The sequence below is a fragment of the Oryzias latipes genome, chromosome 13 (assembly GCF_002234675.1).
Source record: "Oryzias latipes chromosome 13, ASM223467v1".
NCBI classification, from domain to species: domain Eukaryota; kingdom Metazoa; phylum Chordata; class Actinopteri; order Beloniformes; family Adrianichthyidae; genus Oryzias; species Oryzias latipes.
Window position 1 is genome coordinate 20,783,737 of NC_019871.2, and position 23,872 is coordinate 20,807,608.

The 23,872-nt window shown below is 41.3% G+C and overlaps 1 protein-coding gene across 1 annotated transcript; it reads left to right on the forward strand.

The window, feature by feature from the left end:
• Positions 1–199: 199 nt before the first annotated feature.
• cwf19l2 (CWF19 like 2, cell cycle control (S. pombe)) lies at positions 200–22,145 on the forward strand. Its single transcript, XM_011482774.3, has 19 exons — positions 200–331; positions 1,178–1,288; positions 2,305–2,430; positions 6,708–6,824; positions 6,971–7,090; positions 7,274–7,367; positions 8,134–8,249; positions 8,699–9,170; positions 9,259–9,463; positions 11,440–11,557; positions 13,609–13,710; positions 15,247–15,375; positions 16,342–16,479; positions 19,425–19,637; positions 19,883–19,999; positions 20,372–20,527; positions 21,224–21,304; positions 21,398–21,499; positions 21,831–22,145. The coding sequence occupies exons 1-19, from the start codon at positions 239–241 to the stop codon at positions 21,969–21,971; spliced, it is 2,751 nt and encodes a 916-aa protein (XP_011481076.1). The 5' UTR covers positions 200–238; the 3' UTR covers positions 21,972–22,145.
• The last annotated feature ends 1,727 nt before the right edge of the window (positions 22,146–23,872 follow it).

The following is a 23,872-nucleotide window of genomic DNA, read 5'->3' on the forward strand; positions in this document are numbered from 1 at the left end:
CAGATGATGGGAGAGGTCTGCATTGGACACTGAAGCCGCTAATTTGCACATGTAATGCTTGAAAACTATAGAACAAAATAATGATAGTGGGCCTTATATTTATCATAATCATCTTATTTAGCTCTTTGGAAAATTAGGCATTAAGGGTTAGGGTTAATGGAACTACAAGAACCACAAAACAACTGTCGTAAACAGCGATGTTTTACGACAGTTGGCTAGACCCGTGTACGACGTAGTTATGGCGGCGTACGGAGTCAGTTTTGAGAGTTCCAGCAACATCGAAGAAGCGAAAGAAAAGAAACGACAGGCGCGACAAGAGGCGATACAAAAGGTACGAACTAGGACTCTTTAGAACGCAGATGTGAAGTATTTCCGCGCCGCCGTTTGTTTTTGTTTACATTGATTGACCTGCTAACCGACATGCTAAGGATGGTACCATCAACGATCAAGTCAACCGGGACTATGTGACGTTTTGAGAAGGTTTGCTGTCGTGATGAAGTTTTAAGCAAGCGCTTGTCGGGACATTTTTCAGATTATTCCTGTTTGGACCATTGCTGCATGCTCCCTGAACGCTTGCAGGGAAATATGACACAAACACTGAAAGTGGTGAAAGTCAGTGACCGATATAGCACAGCAGACGGCGGCAGCCTGTCTTTTTCGTGTTTACATTTTGTCCAGATTGTAGTTATTCACTGTCCACAGATAGAAAACAAGAACATCTTAATAGCTGTATTCAAACATGAACATAGCTATTTACGCAGCACTTACAGCTGTTCCCTTTAAATGCACATAAATGTGTTGTAGACTCTTATCTGTTCTGCGCAAGCGCCAGGAAACTGACAACAACCGAGTGGAGCCCAGAACTGAGGAAAACTCAATCTATACATTTATCTTCAACCGATATACAGCAAAACATATTTAGCCAAATCTCTTTACTTTCTGTGCTGTTTTTATAATCTGAATATAATATATAATCGTAATCAATTTTCCAGCTCACATTTATACTTATAATCCCAAAATAGTATGTGAAGTCTAGATTTTGTTCAAATCTTTGTTTAGTGTTACCATTTATTTCTAGACACTTCAGCATAATTTAACATAATGTGTGAGTACATTTCTGTAAAACCACAAATACTGGTATGCTGTAGATATTATAATAAATGTTATTTTTTTTAAGGCTAAGCAACAATATGAGAAGGAGGAGAGGAGAAAGGAGCTGAAGAGGCAGAGAGGAGAGGACACCTGGATACTTCCTGAAGTCAACCAGAGACTGGAGCAGTTAGGAGACGTAAGTTGTATCTGTTTCACTTCAGAAAGACATTTAATAAGCAGCACAATGACAGAAATACATCATTTAAAGACCCACTCCAATGAGTATAGTATTTATGTTGTTTTTAACATGTTTTTGTTGCATTTTTCTCATGTTGAATAAAATATATCAAGAAAATTGAGATTAAAAATGCATTTCTGAGTATTTCTGTATTCATATTGTTGTGAATCAGGAGCAGACAGTCTGAGCTGAAATCTGTCTTAAAACTGGACGACTGCTCGCCAGTTTTGTTGCACCGGTAATGTTAGATTGGGGTTGTGAGGGGCTGTGAGCTAGCTGGAGGGAGTGTAAACAAAGGGTTCATGGGTAATGAGCGCACTTCAACAGTCCAACCCACAACTCCGAGGTGAATTTCTAATGAACTCCTGCCACCCTGCAGAAACTGTCCTAGAAAACAACACAGATTTTATAAATTTTTGCCTAAAAGAGCATAATTATTATTAAAATACCACTGGGAATGCTTTGAAAATGGATCAAAAGATGACTGCAGTTGGACGTGAATCATGTTTAATCATTTTCTAGAGCTATAGGTTGTTAAAGAAACATGCCAATGGTGGCACATTTCTTAAGAAAGTATTTATGCCTTATTTTTATATTTACCTAATCTAATTTTCATCTTTTTTTCCTTACATGCTGCTTTGAGTTTGCCATTGTCGGAGAAATAAAGTTTTATTTATCATTTTAGAATTTAAAACCACCTGCTTCACAGCAAACCAGTTTTCATCTTTTTTAAACCATGAAAACTTATTTGTTTTTTTATGTCAACATATTGGGTAGTTGTTTTTTTTTTTCCTGTACTCAAGCTAAACGTTTGCTGGTAAATCTTCATGTTTGCAGAAGTGGCTTCAAAATTTGCTTATGCAGAATTTTGGCAGCTTCACTCTTTTCCTGCTAATTGTATTTATTTCAATTCAAATATATTTTTTAAACAAACTGAGGTTCCATTTAAAGAACTAAATTCAAACATTTACCAGGATGGATCTTTGAAGAGCAAAAAGAAGAAAAAGGAGAAGAAATCCAAGAAGAAAAAAGAGAAGAAGAAGGACAAGAAAGAGAAAAGGAAAACGGAAGCAGGAGATGCTTCAAGTGTGGATTCAGAGGTAGACCGTCTTCCATGCATTACTCTGAGATACAAACACACAAATGATCTGTCAACAAGTTTTTCTGAGTGGTTTCTTAACAAAGATGTTTTAATAATTTCTATAACTGAAAAAATATTTTTGGGTTGAGTTCAGGTGAAGAATTTAGTTACGATTTAACACTAGAACGCCCAGGATTCTTCACTCCCCCTGCAGCGTCCAGAGCACAGCCAAATGGCTGGGTGACTCGAAATGACTCAAGGCCCGTACACACCGGGACGAATATTCGCCAGGCGTTATTCGCCAGCGTTTTTCGCCACGTTTTTTGTGTTCACACCCAGGCGATTTTCGCTGACGGTGAGCCGAGCGAACATGCAATTTCATTCCCTGACATTAGATGGCGCTTAATGTAAACAGAAATACTCCTGTACACAAGGTGGCGCTGCGCACCTTTACGCTTCTTAAAGTCGCTTTTCACTCAGAAGAAGTGAGCAAGTATTTACGCGCTTGTCAGAATCATACAAAGAAAACATGAATATTTCAAGCATCAGTAGCTCCAACTGGTACTTGGTTCGGGGATATTTAAGAATGTCCGTCATTATTTCTTCACAGCAGTGTAGACGCTACTTGGCGTCTATCTTCTTCGCTGGTATGTGTGCTCAGCAAGGCAGTTTTGTGTTTGAGCGCCCCCAAGTTGTGTTTTACTGTAACTTCAGAAGCTCCAGACACGTGTGCAAAAGCGGCATTCTCATTGGTCGAATAGATTTCGACACGACGCGTCGAAAAAAAAAACGAACCCGAGGCGTTTTTTTTTTTTGACGCTTTGGCGCGTGGCGTTTTTTCGCGTCGGTGTGCACACTCTCATTGGTGCCCTTTGTTTAGTCACGAGGCGTTAAACGTCGGCGAAAATTGCCGGCGAAATTCGTCCCGGTGTGAACGGGCCTTAAGGCTACATTCACACTGCAGGGCTTAATGCTCAATTCGGATTTTTTGAAAAAATCTGATTTGTTTGCTAGACCGTTCACATTTCCAAGTAAATCCAAACTTTTGTGATCTCCAGTGTGACCGTGACACGACCCAAACGAGACCCGCATGCGCAGAAGCTAGAAGAATACTCAACAGTGAACAACGTCACTTGTTGTTTGCGGAGCCAACGTTAACAATGGATGTCAACAACAGTGTTGTCAAAAGCGGAGCTCTTTTTGTAATATTACATTTATTTTCACAAAGGAGCAGCACAATTACAATCTTCTCATTTTAAGAAGGCATTGGAGTCGGGATCGTCTGTACCCACTGTAGTGGAAGAGGAATGTGTATGTGTTGGGGCCTCGCCCCCGCGTGTGTGTGTGTGCAAGCGCGTGCCGCGATAGAGAATAGGGGGGGGGGGGGGGGGGCAGTGTGGGCGCGCATTCATGTTGTGTGTTACGGAGGACGGTAATAAAAGAAGGTTTCCCCCAAAATAAATGCTATGGACTCTTTATTAACCCGTTCTGGAGAATCTAAGGATCAGAACAGGGAGGAGGAGGAGGATCGCCTCGCGTCCCCCGCGCTTCTGAGCACAGTCAAAGGGGAGAAAGAAAAAAAAGTTATCGCGGGAAAGGTTCAACACCACGCTCGGCCATTTATCTGGAAATTTTTTCAAAAACCGCCCAGTTGCGATAAGAGCCCTGGAGTTTGGCCTGAATAGAGCGATCACCCCAAATATTAATCCAATCCGTGACCTCCCTTCCCTTCCACTGACTGGTCTCTCAGCAGCATCCTCCACCATGGTTGATGTTTACGTTCTCGTTCCCGCCTACTTCAACGCAAAATGATGACGTTTGTTGCGTGTCGATGACGTACGGTTCGGAATCAAGTCGCCTGGCCGGTCAGACGGCGGTCGCAATTGAAAAGAACGGCTACAATTCGGAATCAGGATGGCAAACCCACGGGGCCTGGGTCGCAATTGAAAAGATCGGATCTGTGTCATTCAGACTGTCATGAAAAAATCGGAATTGGGCCGCTTAGGGGCAAAAAATTCGGAATTGGGTCGTTTCAGCCTGCAGTGTGAACGTAGCCTAATTCAACAGCCTTCAATTAGCCACCTTTCATTTGTAAATGCAGCACCAACTACCTGATCATCTGGATGAAGACATGTCCTAGCTAACCACATTCTTTACTCTGATCAGGGTGGGGGAGGTTTTTCTGCTTCAAAAGAGCCTCCAAGCTCTGACAAACTTTGACTCCCAGTGTGTCAACTGAAAAACCAAGATGCCTTATTTTTACTACCCTGAGCAGACATTGAAAATGATCCTGGAGCAAGTCAACCCATTTGACTCTGAGGGAGAAGAGATAGTCCTTTAGCTGGACTCAGACTGATATTTCTTTTGATAAGATTTCATGAACATCTTGTTCTCATTTGCTGATTCTAGCAGTTGTCTATCCATTTATTTTCTGGGCCTGCTCATCCTGGTCAGGATCACAGGGGTCTGCTGGAGCACATCCCAGGTAGTCACAAGCAACTGGGGAGGGCTACACCCTGGATGGGTCACCAGTCCATTGCAGGGCCACATAGATAAATAACCAGGCACACTCACATACACACCTAGGAGAAATTAAGAGTAATTTAATTTAACCACATGTTTCTTGGACTGGGGAGGCAAAGGAGGCCTATTTGACATGTTTTGGAATTTGTAGATTTTAACTAGAATTCAACAAAAAAAAAAAAATTTAAAATAAACGAAACAACATATATCTTTACATTGCTGAAGGTTTTCATTGCTCAGATCTCAGAAATCAGATCACTGATGAGGAGATTTCACTGCCATCAGAAAAGAGAGGACGACAGAGAGGAGACACACTGTGCCAACAGAAAAGGCAAAAGATGGCACAATGTGGCATTCAGAAAAGGTTGGGAGGCCTCTCCATCACAACACAATTGAATGTTACACTGCTGAGGAAGAGCCAACTGCTTTGGTCAGAAGTACGGTGTCGACTCGCTTACAGAGTTTCCTGTTTCCTCACTCTGAACATGCTTCAGACTATTCGGGACTGTGTTGTTCAGCATGAACGTCAGACAGAAGATGACAGCTGGTTCATGGCCCTCCCTGAACTAATGGGCTTCATTGCCATCCTCCTTGTGAGGGGGGGATAAAACTTGCATCCATGCAAAACGCAAGATGCAAGATGGTTGGCGAAAATGGGAAATCCACTGATCTAAAAAAGCTATGGTCAGAAACCACTTCAAAGATATCATGCGGCATTTACACTTTGATGTCTAGGGCACGCGCATGGAACAAGTTGGGACTGACAGGTTTCCTGCAATCTCCAATGTTTGTGGGTTTGTTGTTGCCAACTGCATCAAACTTTCAACCAGGTAAAATTCACTGGGAGCTTCCAGAATCAGTAAAAAACCTTGCACAGGTACATGCGGGGGCTGAGAAGGTGAAAAAGGAATACCGTTTTTGGTGACAAGCTCCCATACCTGGCAAAGGGAAACGGGCAATATGCCAGGTGAATAGTCAGTACAAGAACAATAATGCCAGAGTGCGCTTTGTTGATTGCTACAAGTATACCATGTGGCAAATGCAGAAAGGAGATTTTGGGGCAGTACCAAGTATGTGCAGACAAGTAGTGGGTTGAAGATATGACTTTGACCAGATGATTTCTTTGCTTGAGCATTTCAGTATTATGTCGGTAAAGAAGTGTCTCTTGTGAATGAAAGATAAATCTCAGCCAAAAAAGAAAAACCAAACTGTGGTGACCTCTTACTAGAAGTGACAGAGGTGAGGGGAAATAGTGAAAACTTGCGCAGCCACTTGGCTTGTCCTTTTTGCAGAACAACCTAATGGCGGTGCTGTTCATGTGCAAAATATGTTGAAGGCTGCTCTTTGGGCATGTAAATTTGAACTAATCCAGCCACTTGGCTGTCCCTTAGACATTGTAGGTAGAAAAGCCAAATGGCTGCCCTACGGACGTTCTAGTGTTAATCAAAGATAACTGCTGAATCTGTTCAAATGTTCTTTTTTCCTTAAGTCTCAACTCCTCAGGAAACATCCTGATGGGGAGGATGATAGACTTCTTTTTCTTTCTCTTTACGCTGCAACAAAAAATTAAACACTTTGAAAAAACATAGTAGATACTCACATGGAATGGGGAAATTGTTGAACATCAAAACCAAAGATTATCAGCATAGAAGGGGCTGAATTCAAAGGGCCTCCGTAGCTCTCTAGATGTTCCCAGTGCTTCTGGTGGTATGTTTCTTAATCATCATCATCATCATCATGCTGGCTTTCCTTCCTATTTGCTGGATGTGTCAGGACTCAGCAGAGGAGTGGGTTGAGGCTCAGCCTCCAAAGCAGCCGGCTAAAGCATGGCAAACGTCAGGAGAAGCCAAGTCTTCAGACAACAGCGGAACCACTGAGCACACTGTCCAGGTGACGTTTGCATCTTCATGAAGCTATTTGTATTTTACAAAAGACAACATAAACTATACAATTTTCAAAGACAGCAGATAGGTGCAGAGTTTTGAGAGCAGAGCCTTTCACACTAGTCACAGTCTGTTGAATGAATTTCTCCACAGAGAGATGAATGGATGACTTTTGACTTTCTGGCTATGAAAACCGTATCAACTTCTGAGCGGCGAGCTGAGAAAGAACGTCAGAAAGAGGTGGAGAGAGCCAAAACGCGTGCCGTGGAACAGGTTTGTGCCTGTTGGCTTTTTGGTTTTTAAGGAGGAATGGACAAAAAAATGTATTAAAAAAAAGGATTTCTACAGACCTTCAACAACAGGAATAAAAGAAGACGCCTAGAAATAGTTAGAGGTGGTTTTCACATCATTGCATTTCATGTTTTATTTTTCTATATAAAAAAATGTTTCACTCAGGCTAGTTTGGAGAAATTGGAACTGAACCCTTTCTGGAAAGACGGAGGAAGTGGTTTGCCCCCTGAGGAGATTGCTGGTACTGCAAATAAAAAAGGTGAGGTTGGATCAAACACAATCCTTTATTGTTAAGAATGACCAGGATGGAGATTCAGTACTCAATTAAATACAGTTTAATAATAATAATTAATTTTTTTTTATAAAATCAAAATAAAAAGCACATTTTACAAGACTGTCCTAGTTATTTCATTAGAAGTTGTTCTAAACTTGTCAGTAGTCAAATTCATGGCGATTAATGTTTACTAGGCCTGCACAATATACCGCAAATTTATCGTTATCGCGATATCAAGCAGTGCAATATACATATCGCAAAAGACACCGAAAATTGCAATAAATGGTTAACTTAAATGTGCTAAAACAATCTTATGGCAGCTTGAAGTATTTAACAGATCAAATAAATCCATTTATGCATTACACCAATCAGATGGACCCCTTCACATTGTTTACCAATCAGATGGAGCCCTTTTATGTTAGATGTTTGCCTCCTATGTCGACGAGGGTCATTTGGAGTGTAATTTTGAAACTGTTGCAATGAAAAATGTATGATGTTTTGTTTGTTTTGCTATTTGTTTATTTACCGCAAATGTTATCGTTATCGCAATATTAATCACCAACATCGCATATCGCCAGTTTTCCTCATATCGTGCAGCCCTAATGTTTACCTTAATATTTTTATTCTCCCAGAGTGCAGTGGGGGACATTCAGTCTTGGCACATAATCAACAAACTGAGTTAATCAATTTGAAGCCAAAAGTTTGACCTTTTATTTTTATTTTTATACGTTCTTCCTTTGTTCTCTTGCAGCTCCAGTGGTGAACGATGGAGGCCTGAGCTGGTTGAAGAACAGCTACAGGAGGATGAAGGAGCAAGCGGAGAGGGAGCAGCGCAGCCTTGACAGTGTGGTGTCGGAAAGATACGGGGTGAGAACCGACGGACGCCTGGGTGCCTTCACACTCCAATGCCTACATTTGATTTGGCGCCTTAGTCACACCTGCCTTTATGGGAGGATATGGGCTGTCTGTGGGTGAAAATGGGCTAACCTGTACGCAGGAGGCCTGGACAAAATATCAAGATCGTAGGCCACTCGGTGAGCCCGTTTACTCTTTAATCTTGGGTTTCATAGTTATCACATATGTACTTGTATTAAGCTTGATCAATGCAATGAAAGCAGTGATGAAATAGTTTGAACATGAACTTCTCCTACAGTCAATCTCTTTCATTTCTGGCATCCCTGTCAATAATCTTGTTCTCTGCATTTTTTTGTGGAGCTTTTGAATTCTTTCTTTTTTAATTGAGAGTTTGAAAATCACAGAAAAAACCTCGAAAAAGGCCAAATGTCAATCAAACGTTCTGTCCTTATTCTCTACAGTCAGTGGAGGAATTTCAAAGGAGACTCACTGAAGCTGAGGAGGCTGTGTTTGGTCAACGGAGGGACGGCCGTTCAGAGAGAAACGGACGAACTACGGGAGAGGAAGAGGACAGGAAACGGTGGAGAAGACATGAAGACACAAAGGAGAGAAGAAGTGACAGAGACTCGTCACCCCGACGCCGAGGCAAATATCCTGAGGGTGCAGGAGAGAAGAGGGAGAGACATCGAGCAAGAGAGGAGGAGAGGAGCCGGGATGGAGATGCTTTTAGAGAAAGAGACAGAAACGAGGATGAAGAAATGGATGGAAGAAGAGACAGAGTTAGAGATAATGGAGGAGACAGAGGAAGTGATCGGTACAGAGTAGAGAAAAGGGAAAAACAAAGGCCCGATGGTCGCAGTTGGAACAAACACGGCGTCTCTTTGAAAGGACGTTTCCTCAAACCTTCTGAGGATGATGATGACTGCGCTGCAGGTAGGTTCTCCTTGAGTCTTGATCTTTTAGAACCAGGATTCTTTTTGTTGCTTTTAAATCCGCTCTTCTCACTGTTGTTCCTGTGCAGCACCGCAGAGACCTAAACAAGCTGAGTTCCTGAAACCCAGCTCTGATGATGAGGAAGACTCTGGCAGCAGGAAAAGTGGAGATCCAGCCTTGAGGAAAGACGGCTCTTTGGGCCGTGATCCAGCCAGCCAAAAACGAGCAGGACAGGAAACCCAGAAGGAGGCAGGGAAGACTGTATTTGCTCCTCAAACATCTGAACCATCAAGGTAGGACACTTTTATGTTGTCACACTTTAAAGCTGGATCTTGGTGTAAAGTTAGATATTGAACATTTTTTAAACAAAAAAGTCTCATTTTCTGAGCTTCTCTGATGCATGCTGCTGTTTGTAGATTCGTTTCATTATTAATTTATTAAGGAAAATGCACATTTATGAACATCTACCCAGACACTGATGGATAATAAATATGCTGGATTGTAACAATAATGCTAATTGACATCTGTAGTTTCTAGACAGGATAACACAAAAATTCTAAATTCAAATTCAACTTTATTTAATGAGCAATTTTCATGTTGCAGAACAACTCGAAGTGCTTTACAAAAAAAAAAATACACCAGCTCAGGTGACCTGGAAGGTCATGAGTTCAAAGTCGTATCAGAGACTAAAAATGGGATCCAATGCCCTCCTGTGTTGCAATATAAAAGCAATTCAGATTAAAAAAATAAATAAAAAGAAGGTCCAATTCTCTTAGGTCTTTTAAAAACCTACAATAATCTTTAAACCAAACCCAAAGCTGACAGGGATCCACTGCAGTGATTTCAAAATTGTGTCGCGCATTTTCTACCTTAACCAGACACACATTTACTAGGTGGGGTTCAGTGTCTTGCTCAAGGACACTTGTATGGTCGGGCAAGGTACAATCTTCCAATCAGAGGTCGACCGCCCTAGCGCTGTACCACGGCCGCCCCAACGGTGTGACATTAAAACATTAATTAAGTAAACACAATTCAATAAGAAGAGTTTTTAGGAATGTGGGTAAAGATTTGTTTGTATTACAGAAAAAGGTCAATGGCTGTGGTGCAGTGGCAGAGCGGTCGACCCCTGATGGGAAGATCGCTGGCTCGATTCCCGCCCTGCCTGCCCTGCCGTGAAACTGCTTCAAAGCTTTACAATGAGACTTTGGATAATACTTAAAATCACAATAAAAGCAACATCAGTAAAACGGTATTAAACAAATCGGCTAAGGTGGCGGCATGTTCATCAGACTTTCTGGTTTGCTTTGGGTTTAGTTTGTTTTTCGGTTTAGTATTTTGGTTATTTCTCACATTAACCCTTGTGCTATCCTACACACTTTAACATTGGGAGTTGGGTCATCTAGACCCACTAGACAGTGCACTAAACCTTTTTCTTCAATGATTTGTGATCTTCACTGGTGTCCATTGATTACATGAAATCTTTCCACCTTTATCCACCTTTATCATGGTAGGGAGAACACGTCAATGGTCATCTTGACCCCATAGGGTAGCACAAGGGTTATGATGAATATTAAACATGAAAGTTTGGTCATTTTATCAGGTCACCACCTTTTATTGCAACAAGATGAACCAAAAAAAGGAAAGTGAAACAGGAACAACAAGTTTATGGGGTTCCACTCCTCACTGCTTTGGTTTACCATCAGCTCCGTTGTGGGCCATATGTCAGACCATGGCTGCGTCGTGAAGAAGCCTTCTGTGTTTTGCCTCATAAGGCTAAGTAGTTTGGGTAAACTGGAAGCCAGAGCCCCTGCAGCATGAAATGAGTCTGCAGTGTGGCAGCAGCAGGAAGCGATGCTGTGAGAGGTGTAATAGCCTAGAACGCCGCTTCCCAGGATCCTCCTGGGCAGCGCTGTAATGAGTTAAATGTATCATGACACATAAACATCACAGAAGAAGTCAAAGCAAACGGCGAAATGGTTAAACTTTAGAGGGAAGTTTCCTCTTAAATCTGGGCAGAATAAACGTGTTGTGATTGCAGCCGGAAGTTCTTGAAGAATCCATTTTACAGGAAAAGAGATCGAGCAAAAGCAGATGAGGAACACGCGTCTGCGATGTGGGTGGAAAGTTCAGAAACCATTTAGACTTATAATGCTAACTTTGTTTTGTCTGTTTTGTATGTTTTATGGTTTATTTACACGTCTTGTCTACTCATTCTAAAATCTGCGGGTTCTTGTGCTCTCCTCGAAAACTCCTGTCCATATTTGGTCAGGACTGAGGAGGAAAGTGAAGAAGAGGATGAGGAAAACGATGAGACCCCTTTGCTTTCCGAGGAGGAGATGAACAGACTGGGCTCCAAACTCATAAAAGCAGAGATGATGGGCAACACCGTGAGTCTGACCTTTTGTGTTTGTTTTTTTTTGTTGCTGAGAAATGCTCAGAGTTCCTAACTTTAGGAGTTTCAGACATAGAAGAATCTCTGCTGTAAATCCAAACATTTATGAACTGAAGTAAAACTGCAGAAAGCCGTTGGCAAGTGGCACAAATGACAGTCCAACAACATCAAGGCTAAGGTTAGCCAGCATTTTCAAAGAACAGTTTGAAGAATTATTCATTTAATTGAAAAATCTGCATTTTTGTTAGGTGTCAAGGATGACGGGGTTTTGTTTTAAACTATTTTTTATTCTCTGAATATTAAAAAACTCAAAAAAACTTTTAGTTTCTCCCCTAAAGTTGTTGGTGTGTCCAGAAAAAGCTGCAGTCGTAAACGTTTCTGCTGCTATAAGAAAACCCCAACATGTTGAGGAGAAAATTGTGTGGATATCTGAGTGTGTAGCTGTGTGTGGTTGTGCACAAAAATGCAGCTCTTGTGTAAACAAATGTTTTATGACATTTATAACTTTAAGCCTTGAGCCACTTTTTTTTGTTTAGTGTTTCTTTTTTTCTGTCTCCCGTCTCTCCAACCCATGTTTTCTTAACCCTTCTGTCCACATCGGCCTTAATCTGTATTTTTTTTGTCCGGTCAGAAATAAAAAAAAAAAAAATAAGCTAACGGGGGGGGGGGGATCATAAAAATAAAAGCTACTTTCAAATATTAGAAGAGGTTATACAAATGTACACCTCGTTTTGTCAAAAGAGAACCACAAATGTGACATTTTGGAGGCAAAAAAGTTTAATGAACAGCAAATTTTCTTTAGTGTACATTTACTGGCCACTTTTTTAGGTGCACTTTGCTAGCACCAAAGGGGAACCCGCTTTTGCCTTCAGAACAGCATGAATCCTTGGTGGCAAAGATTCAGCAAGGTACTGGAAACATTCCTCAGAGAGTTTGGTCCTTATTGACATGATAGCAGTGATAGCATCACACAGTTGCCTCAGATTTGTCGGCTGCACATCCATGATGCCAATCTCCCGTTCCACCACATCCCAAAGGTGCTCTTTTGGGTTGAGATCTGGTGACTGTGGAGGTCATTTGAACTCATTGCCATATTCAAGAAACCAGTCGGAGATGATTCCAGCTTTATGACATGGAATGTTATCCTGCTGGAAGTAGCTATCAGTAGATGGTAGACTGTGGTGGTAAAGGGACTTGGTCAGCAACAATACTCAGGTATTCAGTGGTGTTGGAAAGATGCTCAATTGGTACGAAAGAAGATAATATTCCCCACACCATTACACTACTACCACCACCAGCCTGAACTGTTGATATAGGGCAAGACGGACCCATGCGTTCATGTTGTTGATGCCAAATTTTGACCGCAACATCCAAATGTTGCAGCGGAAATTGAGATTCATCAGACCAGACAAGGTTTTTCCAATCTTCTATTGTCCAGTTTTGGTGAGTCTGTGTGAATTTTAGCCTCAGTTTCCTGTTCTTAGCTGACAGGAGCGGCACCCGGTGCGGTCTTCTGCTGCTGTAGATCATCTACCTCATAGTTGGACGTGTTGTGCATACAAAGATGCTCTTCTGCAGACCTGGATTGCAACCGGCGGTTATTTGAGTTCCTCAGACCGGCCTGTCTGGTACTAAAGTGGCCACTAAGTTTATTCTCTGTTCTATAATCTTATAATCTTTTGAGTGTTCAGGACGTCTGCATAGGTCCGTGTAACAATCTGACTTGTGGTCTTCATTTATGTTCATACAAGCAGGTCTGGTGTCTTCAGTCTGGGTTCAGGTTTACTCTGCATTATTCGGGTGCTGGAGGCTCTGAAAAAAAAGACTTTTTTTAATCTACTCTCTGGTTTCCCCAGATGTCTTTTGTTGGTTCTCTTTACAGCCAAAAAGCAGAGTTTGATCCTATCGAACTTTTGACTTTAGACATGTCAAACTGCACCTAATTAAAAGATGTTAGTCTTCATTTGACCGCCTTTTTTTCTTTTATGTATGGATTAAGACAGATCCTAGTTATCCAACAGATAAACATGTTTTTTTGTTTTTCAGGCCATGATTGAAAAGCTGAAATCCCAGCTGGAGGCGGCGCGGAAAGCCAAGGAGAATCACACAGCCAGAAAGAAGCAACAGGAAACGGCCGCATCTAACCGGGTCTGTGGACTTTAACCCCAACGTTGTTCGTCGCTGACTTTCTTTCTTTTAAACCATAATTAGGGAACACAACCCTACTCCTATACTGAAGCAAAGATCAGCCACCAGCAGGAACTGAACATAATTAATGTTACAGATCAGATCAAACTTAGTTTCCTCAAAGATTTCAGTTTAGCTCAACGGTTTTCAACTTTCCTGAAAAAACAACATTTGAACCCTTTAATGACATTTTTTCCCGTTCGAATAACTTCACTCTTGTGATGATCTGTTTATAAGAAGCTGCACTCATCCATCCCTCACTAAATGTTCTTTTAGAGGCGACTTTCCTGTTGAAGCCTCCTGAGGAGTCGATGGGTTCAGTTTAGTGTTTGATTTTCCAAAAAGTAAACAGTGGGGAAAAAATTACAAGCTTTGTTCTGTGTTTTCATTCTTTTTTCTAATCCATGTTGCTTTTGTTTTGTGGTTTGAAAGGTGCCACCATCTGCAGCAGTGATTTCTATGTTTTCTCTTCTGTAATTTGGCTTTTTGGATCCACCATGACCACTCTGACTTTCACATTTCATATAATTACGGCAAAAACCTGTTGGAACCAACCATGAACATGAAAGTGCAAATAACCTTAATTCGATTCATATCCAGAATTCATCGCTAAATAACTAAAATCGTGAATTGTTTTCCAAGTTATGGTTCATGAAAAGGTTATTTACGGCTGTTCTGAAGTGCAAATAATCACGTAATGCAAAATATTAAAGGTCATATACCACAATTAAAAAAGCAAAACAAATAATAGAAACCTTTACATTTAAGACAATAAAACAAATCCAGAACCCAAAATGTAATTCCAAATAAAACAAAACACCATTCTAAAAAAAAACAGAGAATAAATAACAAGGAAACATTTTGGAAAGCAAAAGTAATTTCCAGAAATTCAAATGAAATGTTACAAAATGAATCAAAATATGAAAGCAGAAAAGGTAGGTATTATGGGAAATCACTGGATGGCCACGTTTTCAACAGGAAGTTATTTGGCGTGGCGTTATCTTCTAACAGAAAGATAACGTCCTTTGGCTTTCCCTCTTCTTCAAAACTTAAACATCATCATCTAATCACTGACATCCCATAGTAACTACCTGTTCTGCTTTCTTATTGTGTTTATTTTTAACATTTCATTTGAATTTCTGGAAGTTACTTTTGCCTTAACAAAATGTCTCCATTTTATTTAGTTTCTTTTTTTAGAATTGTGTTTTGTTTTATTTGGAATTACGTTTTGATTTCTCGATTACCGGTAGATTTATCGTCATGGTCTTTGATATGTTTTTGGGTTGAGTGATTTGTTGATGTGATTTGGACTTCAGGGCCACCGTCATATAAGTTAGTACTGCAGTATAAAGGATCTTTTTTTTTTTTAAATGTTCATTTCTTTCAGTTTAAAATAATAAAACTTTACTAAAGTCCACAGAAAATGTTTCCCTCTTAGATTTTCTCTTCTGTTGAATTCATAAACTGGTTTTTTTGGGTGTTTTTTGGGGTTTTCAGGCCACTGTTGGCTCCAGTGAAGACCAGGAAGTCCTGCTGTACAGAACGGATAGCTCTGGCCGGGCCTGGCCAGTCAAAGGCCCATCTGGACCTGTGGAACCACATGGAGGACGGCGGAAAAAGAAAGCGGTAAAGAGAGCTGGATGGCACCATTGATTGTTTAATGTTCAACTGGACTGAATTTGCGTGTGACGTCACTCATAGAAAATACTTTGCTTCTGGTTCCAACCAAACGATGTCAATTCAGTTGCCATTTTTCCGCAATTGGCGAGCCATGATTGGCCCACCTACATTTCTATGGCACCGTCTCTCTCCAATCAGGACGGAGCATGTTAGAAGGCCACACCCCTACCACTGAAAGTGGGCTCATGAGAATCTGTCAATCAAATACTTTGAACGTTCAACGCAAGGCCGCCTACTTTTATTGAGGCATCTGATTGGTCAGTTTAGAACTTGAATAACTTGCACGACAGCAAAAATATGACATAAATAGGATTAGCAACAACATGGTACTAAAAGGTATTGGAGCAAAAATGATTATTCTGAAAAATAGAATGACTGAGTGAGTAATAGCTGTTTTTTCCTGTATAGAAGTCTATGTGGTGTCAGCTTTGTGGGACCAGCGGGTACTTCCTGTTTGGAACGCCATGGGGCAGGGGTTGTTCAGTCCAGTTCTTATTTTACTGTCAATGGATGGCACCGATTGTCTGACGTATTGGGTCCTGCTGATGGAAAAAACTTTGAAAAACTGAACCCAGTCGCTTCACAGGCTACCAGAGCTGCATCTACATCTATGTGATGGGATTTTGTGACTTTGTACTCACTTTAAACCACACCAGTCAAGCTGCTATTGTGTGTTTCATAAAGACGGCAGCCTCCCTGTCACCTCAGAGCTTCACATGGTGGTTACAAAAGAAACCACTGCATTTACAAATCTCCCCTGTTTTCTGTGGAGATCTAGAGTGTCGTGATTACATTTTTGTTTCGGGTTACATTTTCTTGATTGAAACGGTTGTTTTTCATGTAGGTTTATTTTGTCGGGCTCCTCTTCATCACCGCTTTCTTCCTGTGTGTCTCCTTCATTCTTTCATCCAGATTGAGACTCATGTTGGTGGAGAGCGGGTCCGCTACTTCCAAGACGACGACAGATTGGATCTTCAGGAGATGGTCCGCAGAGAGAAGATGAGCTCCGCTATGGACCAGAACGCGCTCTACTCGCGAATGGCTTCCAAGGTAATTATTACTGACCTGCAGCAGTCCTGGACTGGATTGTTCTAGCAACTTTTCTTTCTTACTGCGCCTTTGAGGGAAAATTTCATCCCCACCACACACTCCAAAACTCACCAAAATTTAATGACCGCCCCCCCTTCAAAGGCAAGGATGACATCACAGCAGGAGAAAAAACGAATAGGGCCAAAAGGAAGATGGGAAATGATTGTGGGATTTGTGATAAAGTGTGAAATTTGCTGATTTTGACATTTTTCCACAATATGGGAAAAGAAAACCTTTGTTCAAGCCAGCTTCACAAAAATTCACACAGACACCACCAGGTTAAGCCACAACCAAAGTTTAGCCGACCTTTGACCTCTGTAAGAGGCCAAAATGTTAATATTTCTTTGAATGGCATTAGCGTGGCGAGCTTGCAAATGTGGCAATCACCTGTTGCTCACGTATTTTTTTTACCAAAGCTGAATATGACATAATAAGAATGTGGGCGGGGCTGAAAAACCATCAGTTACCAAGGAAATGCAAAAGTTTACTTTTGCCGATTCTTCTCAAAATTCCATAGACCTGTTTGTTACCCTTAAGGGACTAAAAAAAAAATTGGTTGCTATGGAGATAAAATCAAAAGGAAAGTGTTGAATTTGAATTTGTCACATGCAGCTGTGACCGGGGCGCAGAGGCAAAAGGGGAGAGTGAGGGGCGTGTAGCAGCCGCTCAGCCAGTGAGGGCGGGTCAAAAGGGTGTGGGCAGTTTTTGGGCCATACAACAATGGCCACAGCTTTAATTTTATTGTATTTTTATATTTATTGGTCTGTAATTGGCTTGATGCAAATTTTGTTTCACCTTGCGATGAAATGACAAGAACACACTGTTTAAAACCAAAGCAGCTTAAAGGCCTCCTTGGATCAGTTTGTCACATTCATCATCTGTTTCCTCTGCAGGGATGTGAAAAGGTCCGATGTGACCTTTCCTTCCAGGAGCTAAACGGGGGATTTTTTTTCCTGAAGTCGTTAGTCAAATTATCTAAAGGAGCGAAGCCTTGGTGGCATTTAAGATTCTCTGGCTCTGCTGTCTCCCTCAGTTGTCTCCTGGAAATCCAGATGGGAACTGGCATGCTGGCATGTGTCAGTCTGCGCATCAGCAGACTCCACCATTCCTCCTCTTCCTTCCTCTGCCTTTCATCAGTTTTCTTCTTTCCCCCTCGTGTTCGGCTGCAACAAACGGTGTGAAAGTCTGATTGACAGCAGTGTGTGCTCCTGTGCAAAATGAGGAGGGAGGGAAGTTATCATTAGACAAAATAGCAGGGGGGTTGCTATGGTAATAAAAAAAGGCAAAATTAATCCATTTTTTTTTTTTTTTTTTTTTTTTAAGCTCAGACTTTCTGGGTCCTCACTGGAACGCGGCAGGATCACTCCTCTCCAAAATGCACGCCTTTAAAGAGCGACACTAAAAATACATCCACAGTTACCATGGCTGGCCTTCTATGAATATCACTTCTAATAACAGCTATAGACTGATCATCCCAGACACAGAAAAGTCAGCTTCTTCTCTGCATGGCTGCACTGTTCCTGCTCTCTGCTTCCAGACTCGTAACAACCTCAGGAGTTATCTGTCAGATCTGTTGGTCCATCTTCTATCAGACTTTCATCTCTGAAGAATGTCCATCACTGTTTCTGACATTTTCTTTCAGGCAAAACATTTGACGGGGAGAGCATTCAAAGGACAAACTAGTGCTGAGTTTGAGTCCACATTTGAAATTCTAAAGTTCTAGAGAGTGGAGACAACCACAGCTCTGTGTGCTGAGCCTGATCAGACATTTTGACCACAAAGCTTAGAAGAGATCAGAATTACTGCCTCGTTCCTGTTCTTTGTCTTGAAGCTTAACTTCCACTTTCCTCAAATGTTCCATTTCATTTGGTTTAGCGTCTTTGTGCTGCAAACAGCTGTTTCCTAGAAGAATTCTGCTCTTTGGTTTCATCCCTCTGTCTGTCCTTCATGCAGTAACTATAGTAATGTTTGTTGGCATTTCTCTGGATACAGCTCCAACATTTTTGGATTTCTGCAGCTTCACAGTTTTTAATGAAACACATGATTTTTGGATTAAAAAAAATGAGGTCCTGTCGGGTAAAGCTCCCGCTTGGCTTGAGTGTTTTTGAAAATGGTGTTTAAGAAAAAGGGGATTTCTTTTTAGCTCTCCTAATAAAACTCATTATTGTTTTAACATAACAGAAGATGGTTCTAGATTTTAATAGCAAATTTGCACCAGTAAACTGGATTTTATTTATCTGATCTGCATGAACACATTCTAGACTTTCATAGCTGATCTGCATGAACACATTCTAGACTTTAATAGCTGATCTGCATGAACACATTCTAGACTTTCATAGCTGATCTGCATGAACACATTCTAGACTTTCATAGCTGATCTGCATGAACACATTCTAGATCTTAGTCTGATGTGGCTAACCACACATTAAAGTCCCCCCCCACCTCCCACGGTGCCACTAAACTCATTCACTTTTCCCTCTCGTGCACACACTCCCTCCCACACAGCGAGTCATGCTCACACACTTCCGCCATCCTGCGCCTTCTCAAATACACATTTCAACCTGTTGCCCAGTCGCCATGGTGACAAGATTTGCCACAGTCCATGCACTACGTCCTCTTTTGCAATACTAACATTCCCACGGAAGATCTCACATAAACACGCACACACACTCACACACACACACAGAATGGTGCTGATACTTGGATGCCAGTTCAACTCTGTATCAACTGATTGTTTATACTGTTTGTCTTTGCAGACATAAAAAAACGGACCATTTAATGCTGCAGTTCAGTGTTTTTTATGCTTGACATAAAACTGTCATTTATTAACTCTCAGCACTACAGCAGTGCGTCTGCAGAATGAACCTTTTCCTTCATGTCCTCCTCTGTTGTGCTCCGCCCTCCAGATGATGGGCAAGACGGACGGGGACAACTACACCCTGGACGACATGTTTGTGTCGAGTGCGGCCCAGAGAGAGGGTGAAGGAAGAGAAGAAGAGAGGATGAAGAACAAAGCTGTCGGAGAGAGCAGGAGGCTGGCTGCCTCCATGGAGAAATGCCAGTTCTGCTTCAGCAGCCAGGAGCTCCAGAAGCATCTGATTGTTGCCATAGGCTGCAAGGTGAGGAGATGACGATGTGGGCTGAAAAAGAGGCGGGGCAAATGAAATGGCAAGGAGTACTATTGGACTATAATTCAAACATTTGAGGTACATTCCCTCAAATATGAGGTAAATTTGGTGTGTTCTGGGTGTGCACTTTTCATCTTAGACTCTTCAAAGTTGTGCCTTTCTTAAAGGTTTTTAAGAAGTTGTGTTAAAAGGTTCTATATAGATGAGTGTAATTTGAGTGTGGGGTCCTGACTCAGGTGTACCTGAGTCTGCCTGCAGGAGTGTCCATGACAGAGGGACACTGTCTCATCTGCCCCCTTCAGCATCACAGCTGTGGAACGGCGCTGGATGAGGACGTGTGGTCAGAGATGCAGGTATCTCCATCCCTTGATCTCATTCAATGGAGAATTTAAATATTTGTGTTAAGTGTAATTAGGTTTTTATTAAGCCTGGGAATCAAAGGACATCCTATTTTATTGCTTGGAATGTTGATATTTAGCATCAATATTCCAATTATGAGAACAAAGAAAAAATTGGAAAAGAGAGGATCAGGTGGAAAATATTCTGATCTTTTGAGCACTGTGGCATAAAGTTGATAGACTTTGGATAATCTGGATTTAACTGGTTGATGAAGAATGTTTTATGCTTCTTTGTGTAACGTCTGACCTCCGCTGTCATGTGGTGGATATAAACGCTGTTTTCCTGTGACTTTAAATCATTAATTAAGTGTGCTTTGTTGTCCTTAGATGTTCCGGAAGACTTTGGTGCGAATGTTTGAGGACCAGGACTTGGACTGTGTGTTCATGGAAACGCACATGAACCCTCGCAGGAAACTGCACATGGTCCTGGAGTGCATCCCTCTGCCCAGGGAACTGGGCGACATGGCACCAATATACTTCAAGGTTCGGATGACTTATCTGAGAATCTATAAAGCCCAAGTCCCAACTGCCCTTAGGGGTGGATACGGGCTGTCTGTGGGGGAAAAATACCTGTACTAGGAACACAGGTGGCCCACATGAAATATCCAGGTCACAGACCACTCTGAACAACTTCCATTATTCTTACAAATACTTCACGATACCCTTACCCTAATGCATGACAGTGGTACGTTCCTTTTTTATGAGGTCCCTTAAGGTGGCCGTTTGAGCCTCAAGAGAACCCTGCGCTCCCCCTAAGATGCAGCCGCTCCTCTCTACAACCCTCCACGGGCCCAAACAACCCAGAACCCCATACGGGTCAACCTCCCCATTTGGGTGCACATGACTAAGGCTGCGTTCCCACCAAACGCAATTCCCAGGTCAAATTTGCGTTTGCCTCCTCTATATGGACGCAACGCATCTTCTTCAGCAGAGTTCAGACCTTTGAACTCTGGACGCACGGCCTAAAATGTGCCATGACGCTGAAATTGTGCCGCTACTGCGCCCATCGCTTAAATTCCTCTGCAGGACCTCAGATGGCGTCTGGACGTTGAAACTGGACGCCTCTGCTGTGCAAAATGCGTTTGTGTGAACACAGCATGAGACTTCAGTGTTTCATTCTGAAGGGTTTGAGTTTCATGCACTCAAGGTGTTGAACTTTAGTTATTTGTGTGTTTCCAGAAAGCGATAATGGAGTGTGATGAGGAATGGGCTATGAACAAGAAGATTGTTGACCTCTCCTCTAGAGACATTCGTCAAGCTGTACGTCCATTTTTTCTTTTCCTTTTTCATCTTTGATTCACGTTATTGTCGTGTGACATGAATTCTGACGTGGATGTGCTGTTTTTGGTTCAGGTTCCTCGAGGTTTACCATACTTTGCTGTGGACTTTGGTCTGCAGGGAGGGTTTGCTCATGTTATTGAAAATGAGCAGAAGTTTCCTCATTACTTTGGGAAGGTGAGTCAATGTTGTTAACCTACTGTTTCAAAGGAACATTTATATCTGTTTGTCATCAGATAAAAATCCCTGGATGTTAGTTTAAACATGGCTTGTTACTTGATTTACCAGAATTATATTTATGAATATTGTGAGGTTTGTAGCCATGATAGCAGGGGTACAGTCCTGGTTTTGTTTGTCACATTAACTTAGTATCTTTTCATTGTGACACATTGTTGTTTTTCTATGATACTTTGCCATTTTTAAGCTCTTCCTTGGTTTTTTTGAATGTCACAACTTTATTGTTCTGCAGGATGACGATAAGCTGACCAACCTGTTGTCTCTCTTTCAGGAAATAGTCGGCGGCATGATGGACTTGGAGCCGCGCCGCTGGAGGAAGTCGATCAGAGAAAACTTTGATGATCAGAGGAAAAAAGTCCTGCAGTTTGCAGCGTGGTGGAAACCGTTCGACTGCACCAAAACGGAGGGCTAACCGATCCCTCTGTCAGTCCTGGGGGGTCTCTGCAGAACTGAAGGGACTAAAAAACAAACCCAGGGAAAGGTTGTAGAGACAGATGTAAATACTTAATGATTTGATGTTCAAAAATGTGTTTTCTTAACCAATGTGGACATTTTTAAGAGAGGTGAATAAATTATATGTCACAGATGTTTGTTTTTATTTGGTAACAAAGTGCATTTACATCGTGAACATACATCTCAAGCTGAGACATTTAATGCATCTTGTTTTGATTCTAAGCTGCTGTTTCATGGCATTTTAAATGTTTTATTAATTAATTTCATTCAATTTAAATACTATGAATAAAAAGTAGCAGAAAGGAGCATAAACTTATAGCTTCTGATCTCAATTCACAATTTATTTGTATTATTATTATTATTCTTTTCCCTCTATCAAGTTACTTTAAAAAGTTTGCTCATAGGCACTTTTTGTCACAGGATTGAAACATCACATTTAGCTGTCCCTGAGTAATCTACAACACAGCCGCAGCTTTTCACCTTTTCTTGATTATATATTTTTTTTAAACAAAAGTTTTGCTTTAGTTTTGGTTCCATCAGGACCTCCTCTTTTGTTTCAGTTGGTGCAGAGCTTCAGCTGGTTCGTCCTGAATCTGAGAAATCCAGCAGGAAAAAAACGATGAACAAAAATCTTCACTTGTCTTAATTCATTACTAAAATCTTGACATTTCAATATTTTTCCTACCTGTACGACCAGAGGAAGAAGAAGAAATGATCATTTTGGGGTTTTATGAAAACCTTTTCCTATGACATCTAAAAATGCTATGTTGGTCTTTATTATACAGAAACCAAACCCAAATAATAGCACATGAATGTTGAACTATTCTTTCTAAGTAAGAACTTACTTTGATGTTTATGTAGTCTGTTTTTTTTGCTGATCCTTCTAAATTTCAGCCTCACATTCTAATCTGGTTTGGGTTTGGGCTTCATTTGGGTCATGAGAAGCCCAAACCATCACTAGTCTACAACTGTGCATGGAAAGTGATGTTTTTTTTGTTAAATGAGCCTCATTGTTTTCCCACCAAGTGGTGTTATTGTTTTGGCCAAACACATGTTTAGTTCTCTCTGTTTTGTTTATTTAGTACATGTAAAAAAAGAAATAGATATAACTACTTTTATGCGAGTAAGCGGCTAGATGGCTCATTTGGCTGCATGTAGGACTGGCACCTGGCGGCGCTTCCCAGGGGCGCAATGAGCCTCATCCAGTGTGGGTCCTTAGGCAAGACCCTTCATGCTGCCGCCCAGCTACGTAGCTATCAGGAGGTCTAAGTCTGGGTCTTCCTGTAACTGTCCCCAGCCTGGATTAAATGACAGGGTTGTGTCAAGAAGGGCGTCTGCCAAACCACCTGTGTGAATCAGTGAAAGCTGATTCGCTGTGGCAACCTCAGCAGGGTGTGCTGGAAGGTGAACAACATGTCTATTTGAGTATGAATTTTGGGACTTTTTAAATTGCTATACAAAAACATGTATACATTTCTCTGTTTTCTTTTTTTTTAGAAACAATTTAAAGTTTGCCCTCAGCATCCTGGTTTTTTTATAGTTTCAAAGTGTGGATAATCAGTAAAGTCCTGCAGAAAGTCCTTTTTAAAGTCAAAGCAGATTGTGACAGTTTGCAAGAAAGGAACTTTATTTTTATATTTTTAGTGCACCAATATTTCATTCAAATCATTTCTCATCATTTGAAGCAAAACTTCAGCTTATTTATGTTGGAAAACTGACATTGAGTCGCAGGTTCATGGTTCATAGCAGATAGAGAACCCAGAGTAATAGATGGTTATGGCCAATTAGGCTGGCTGGAGGTCAGATTTATGACCCAGTCGGCTGCTTCTCTTGCCTTTTTTATGCTCGTTCTCGCACAAA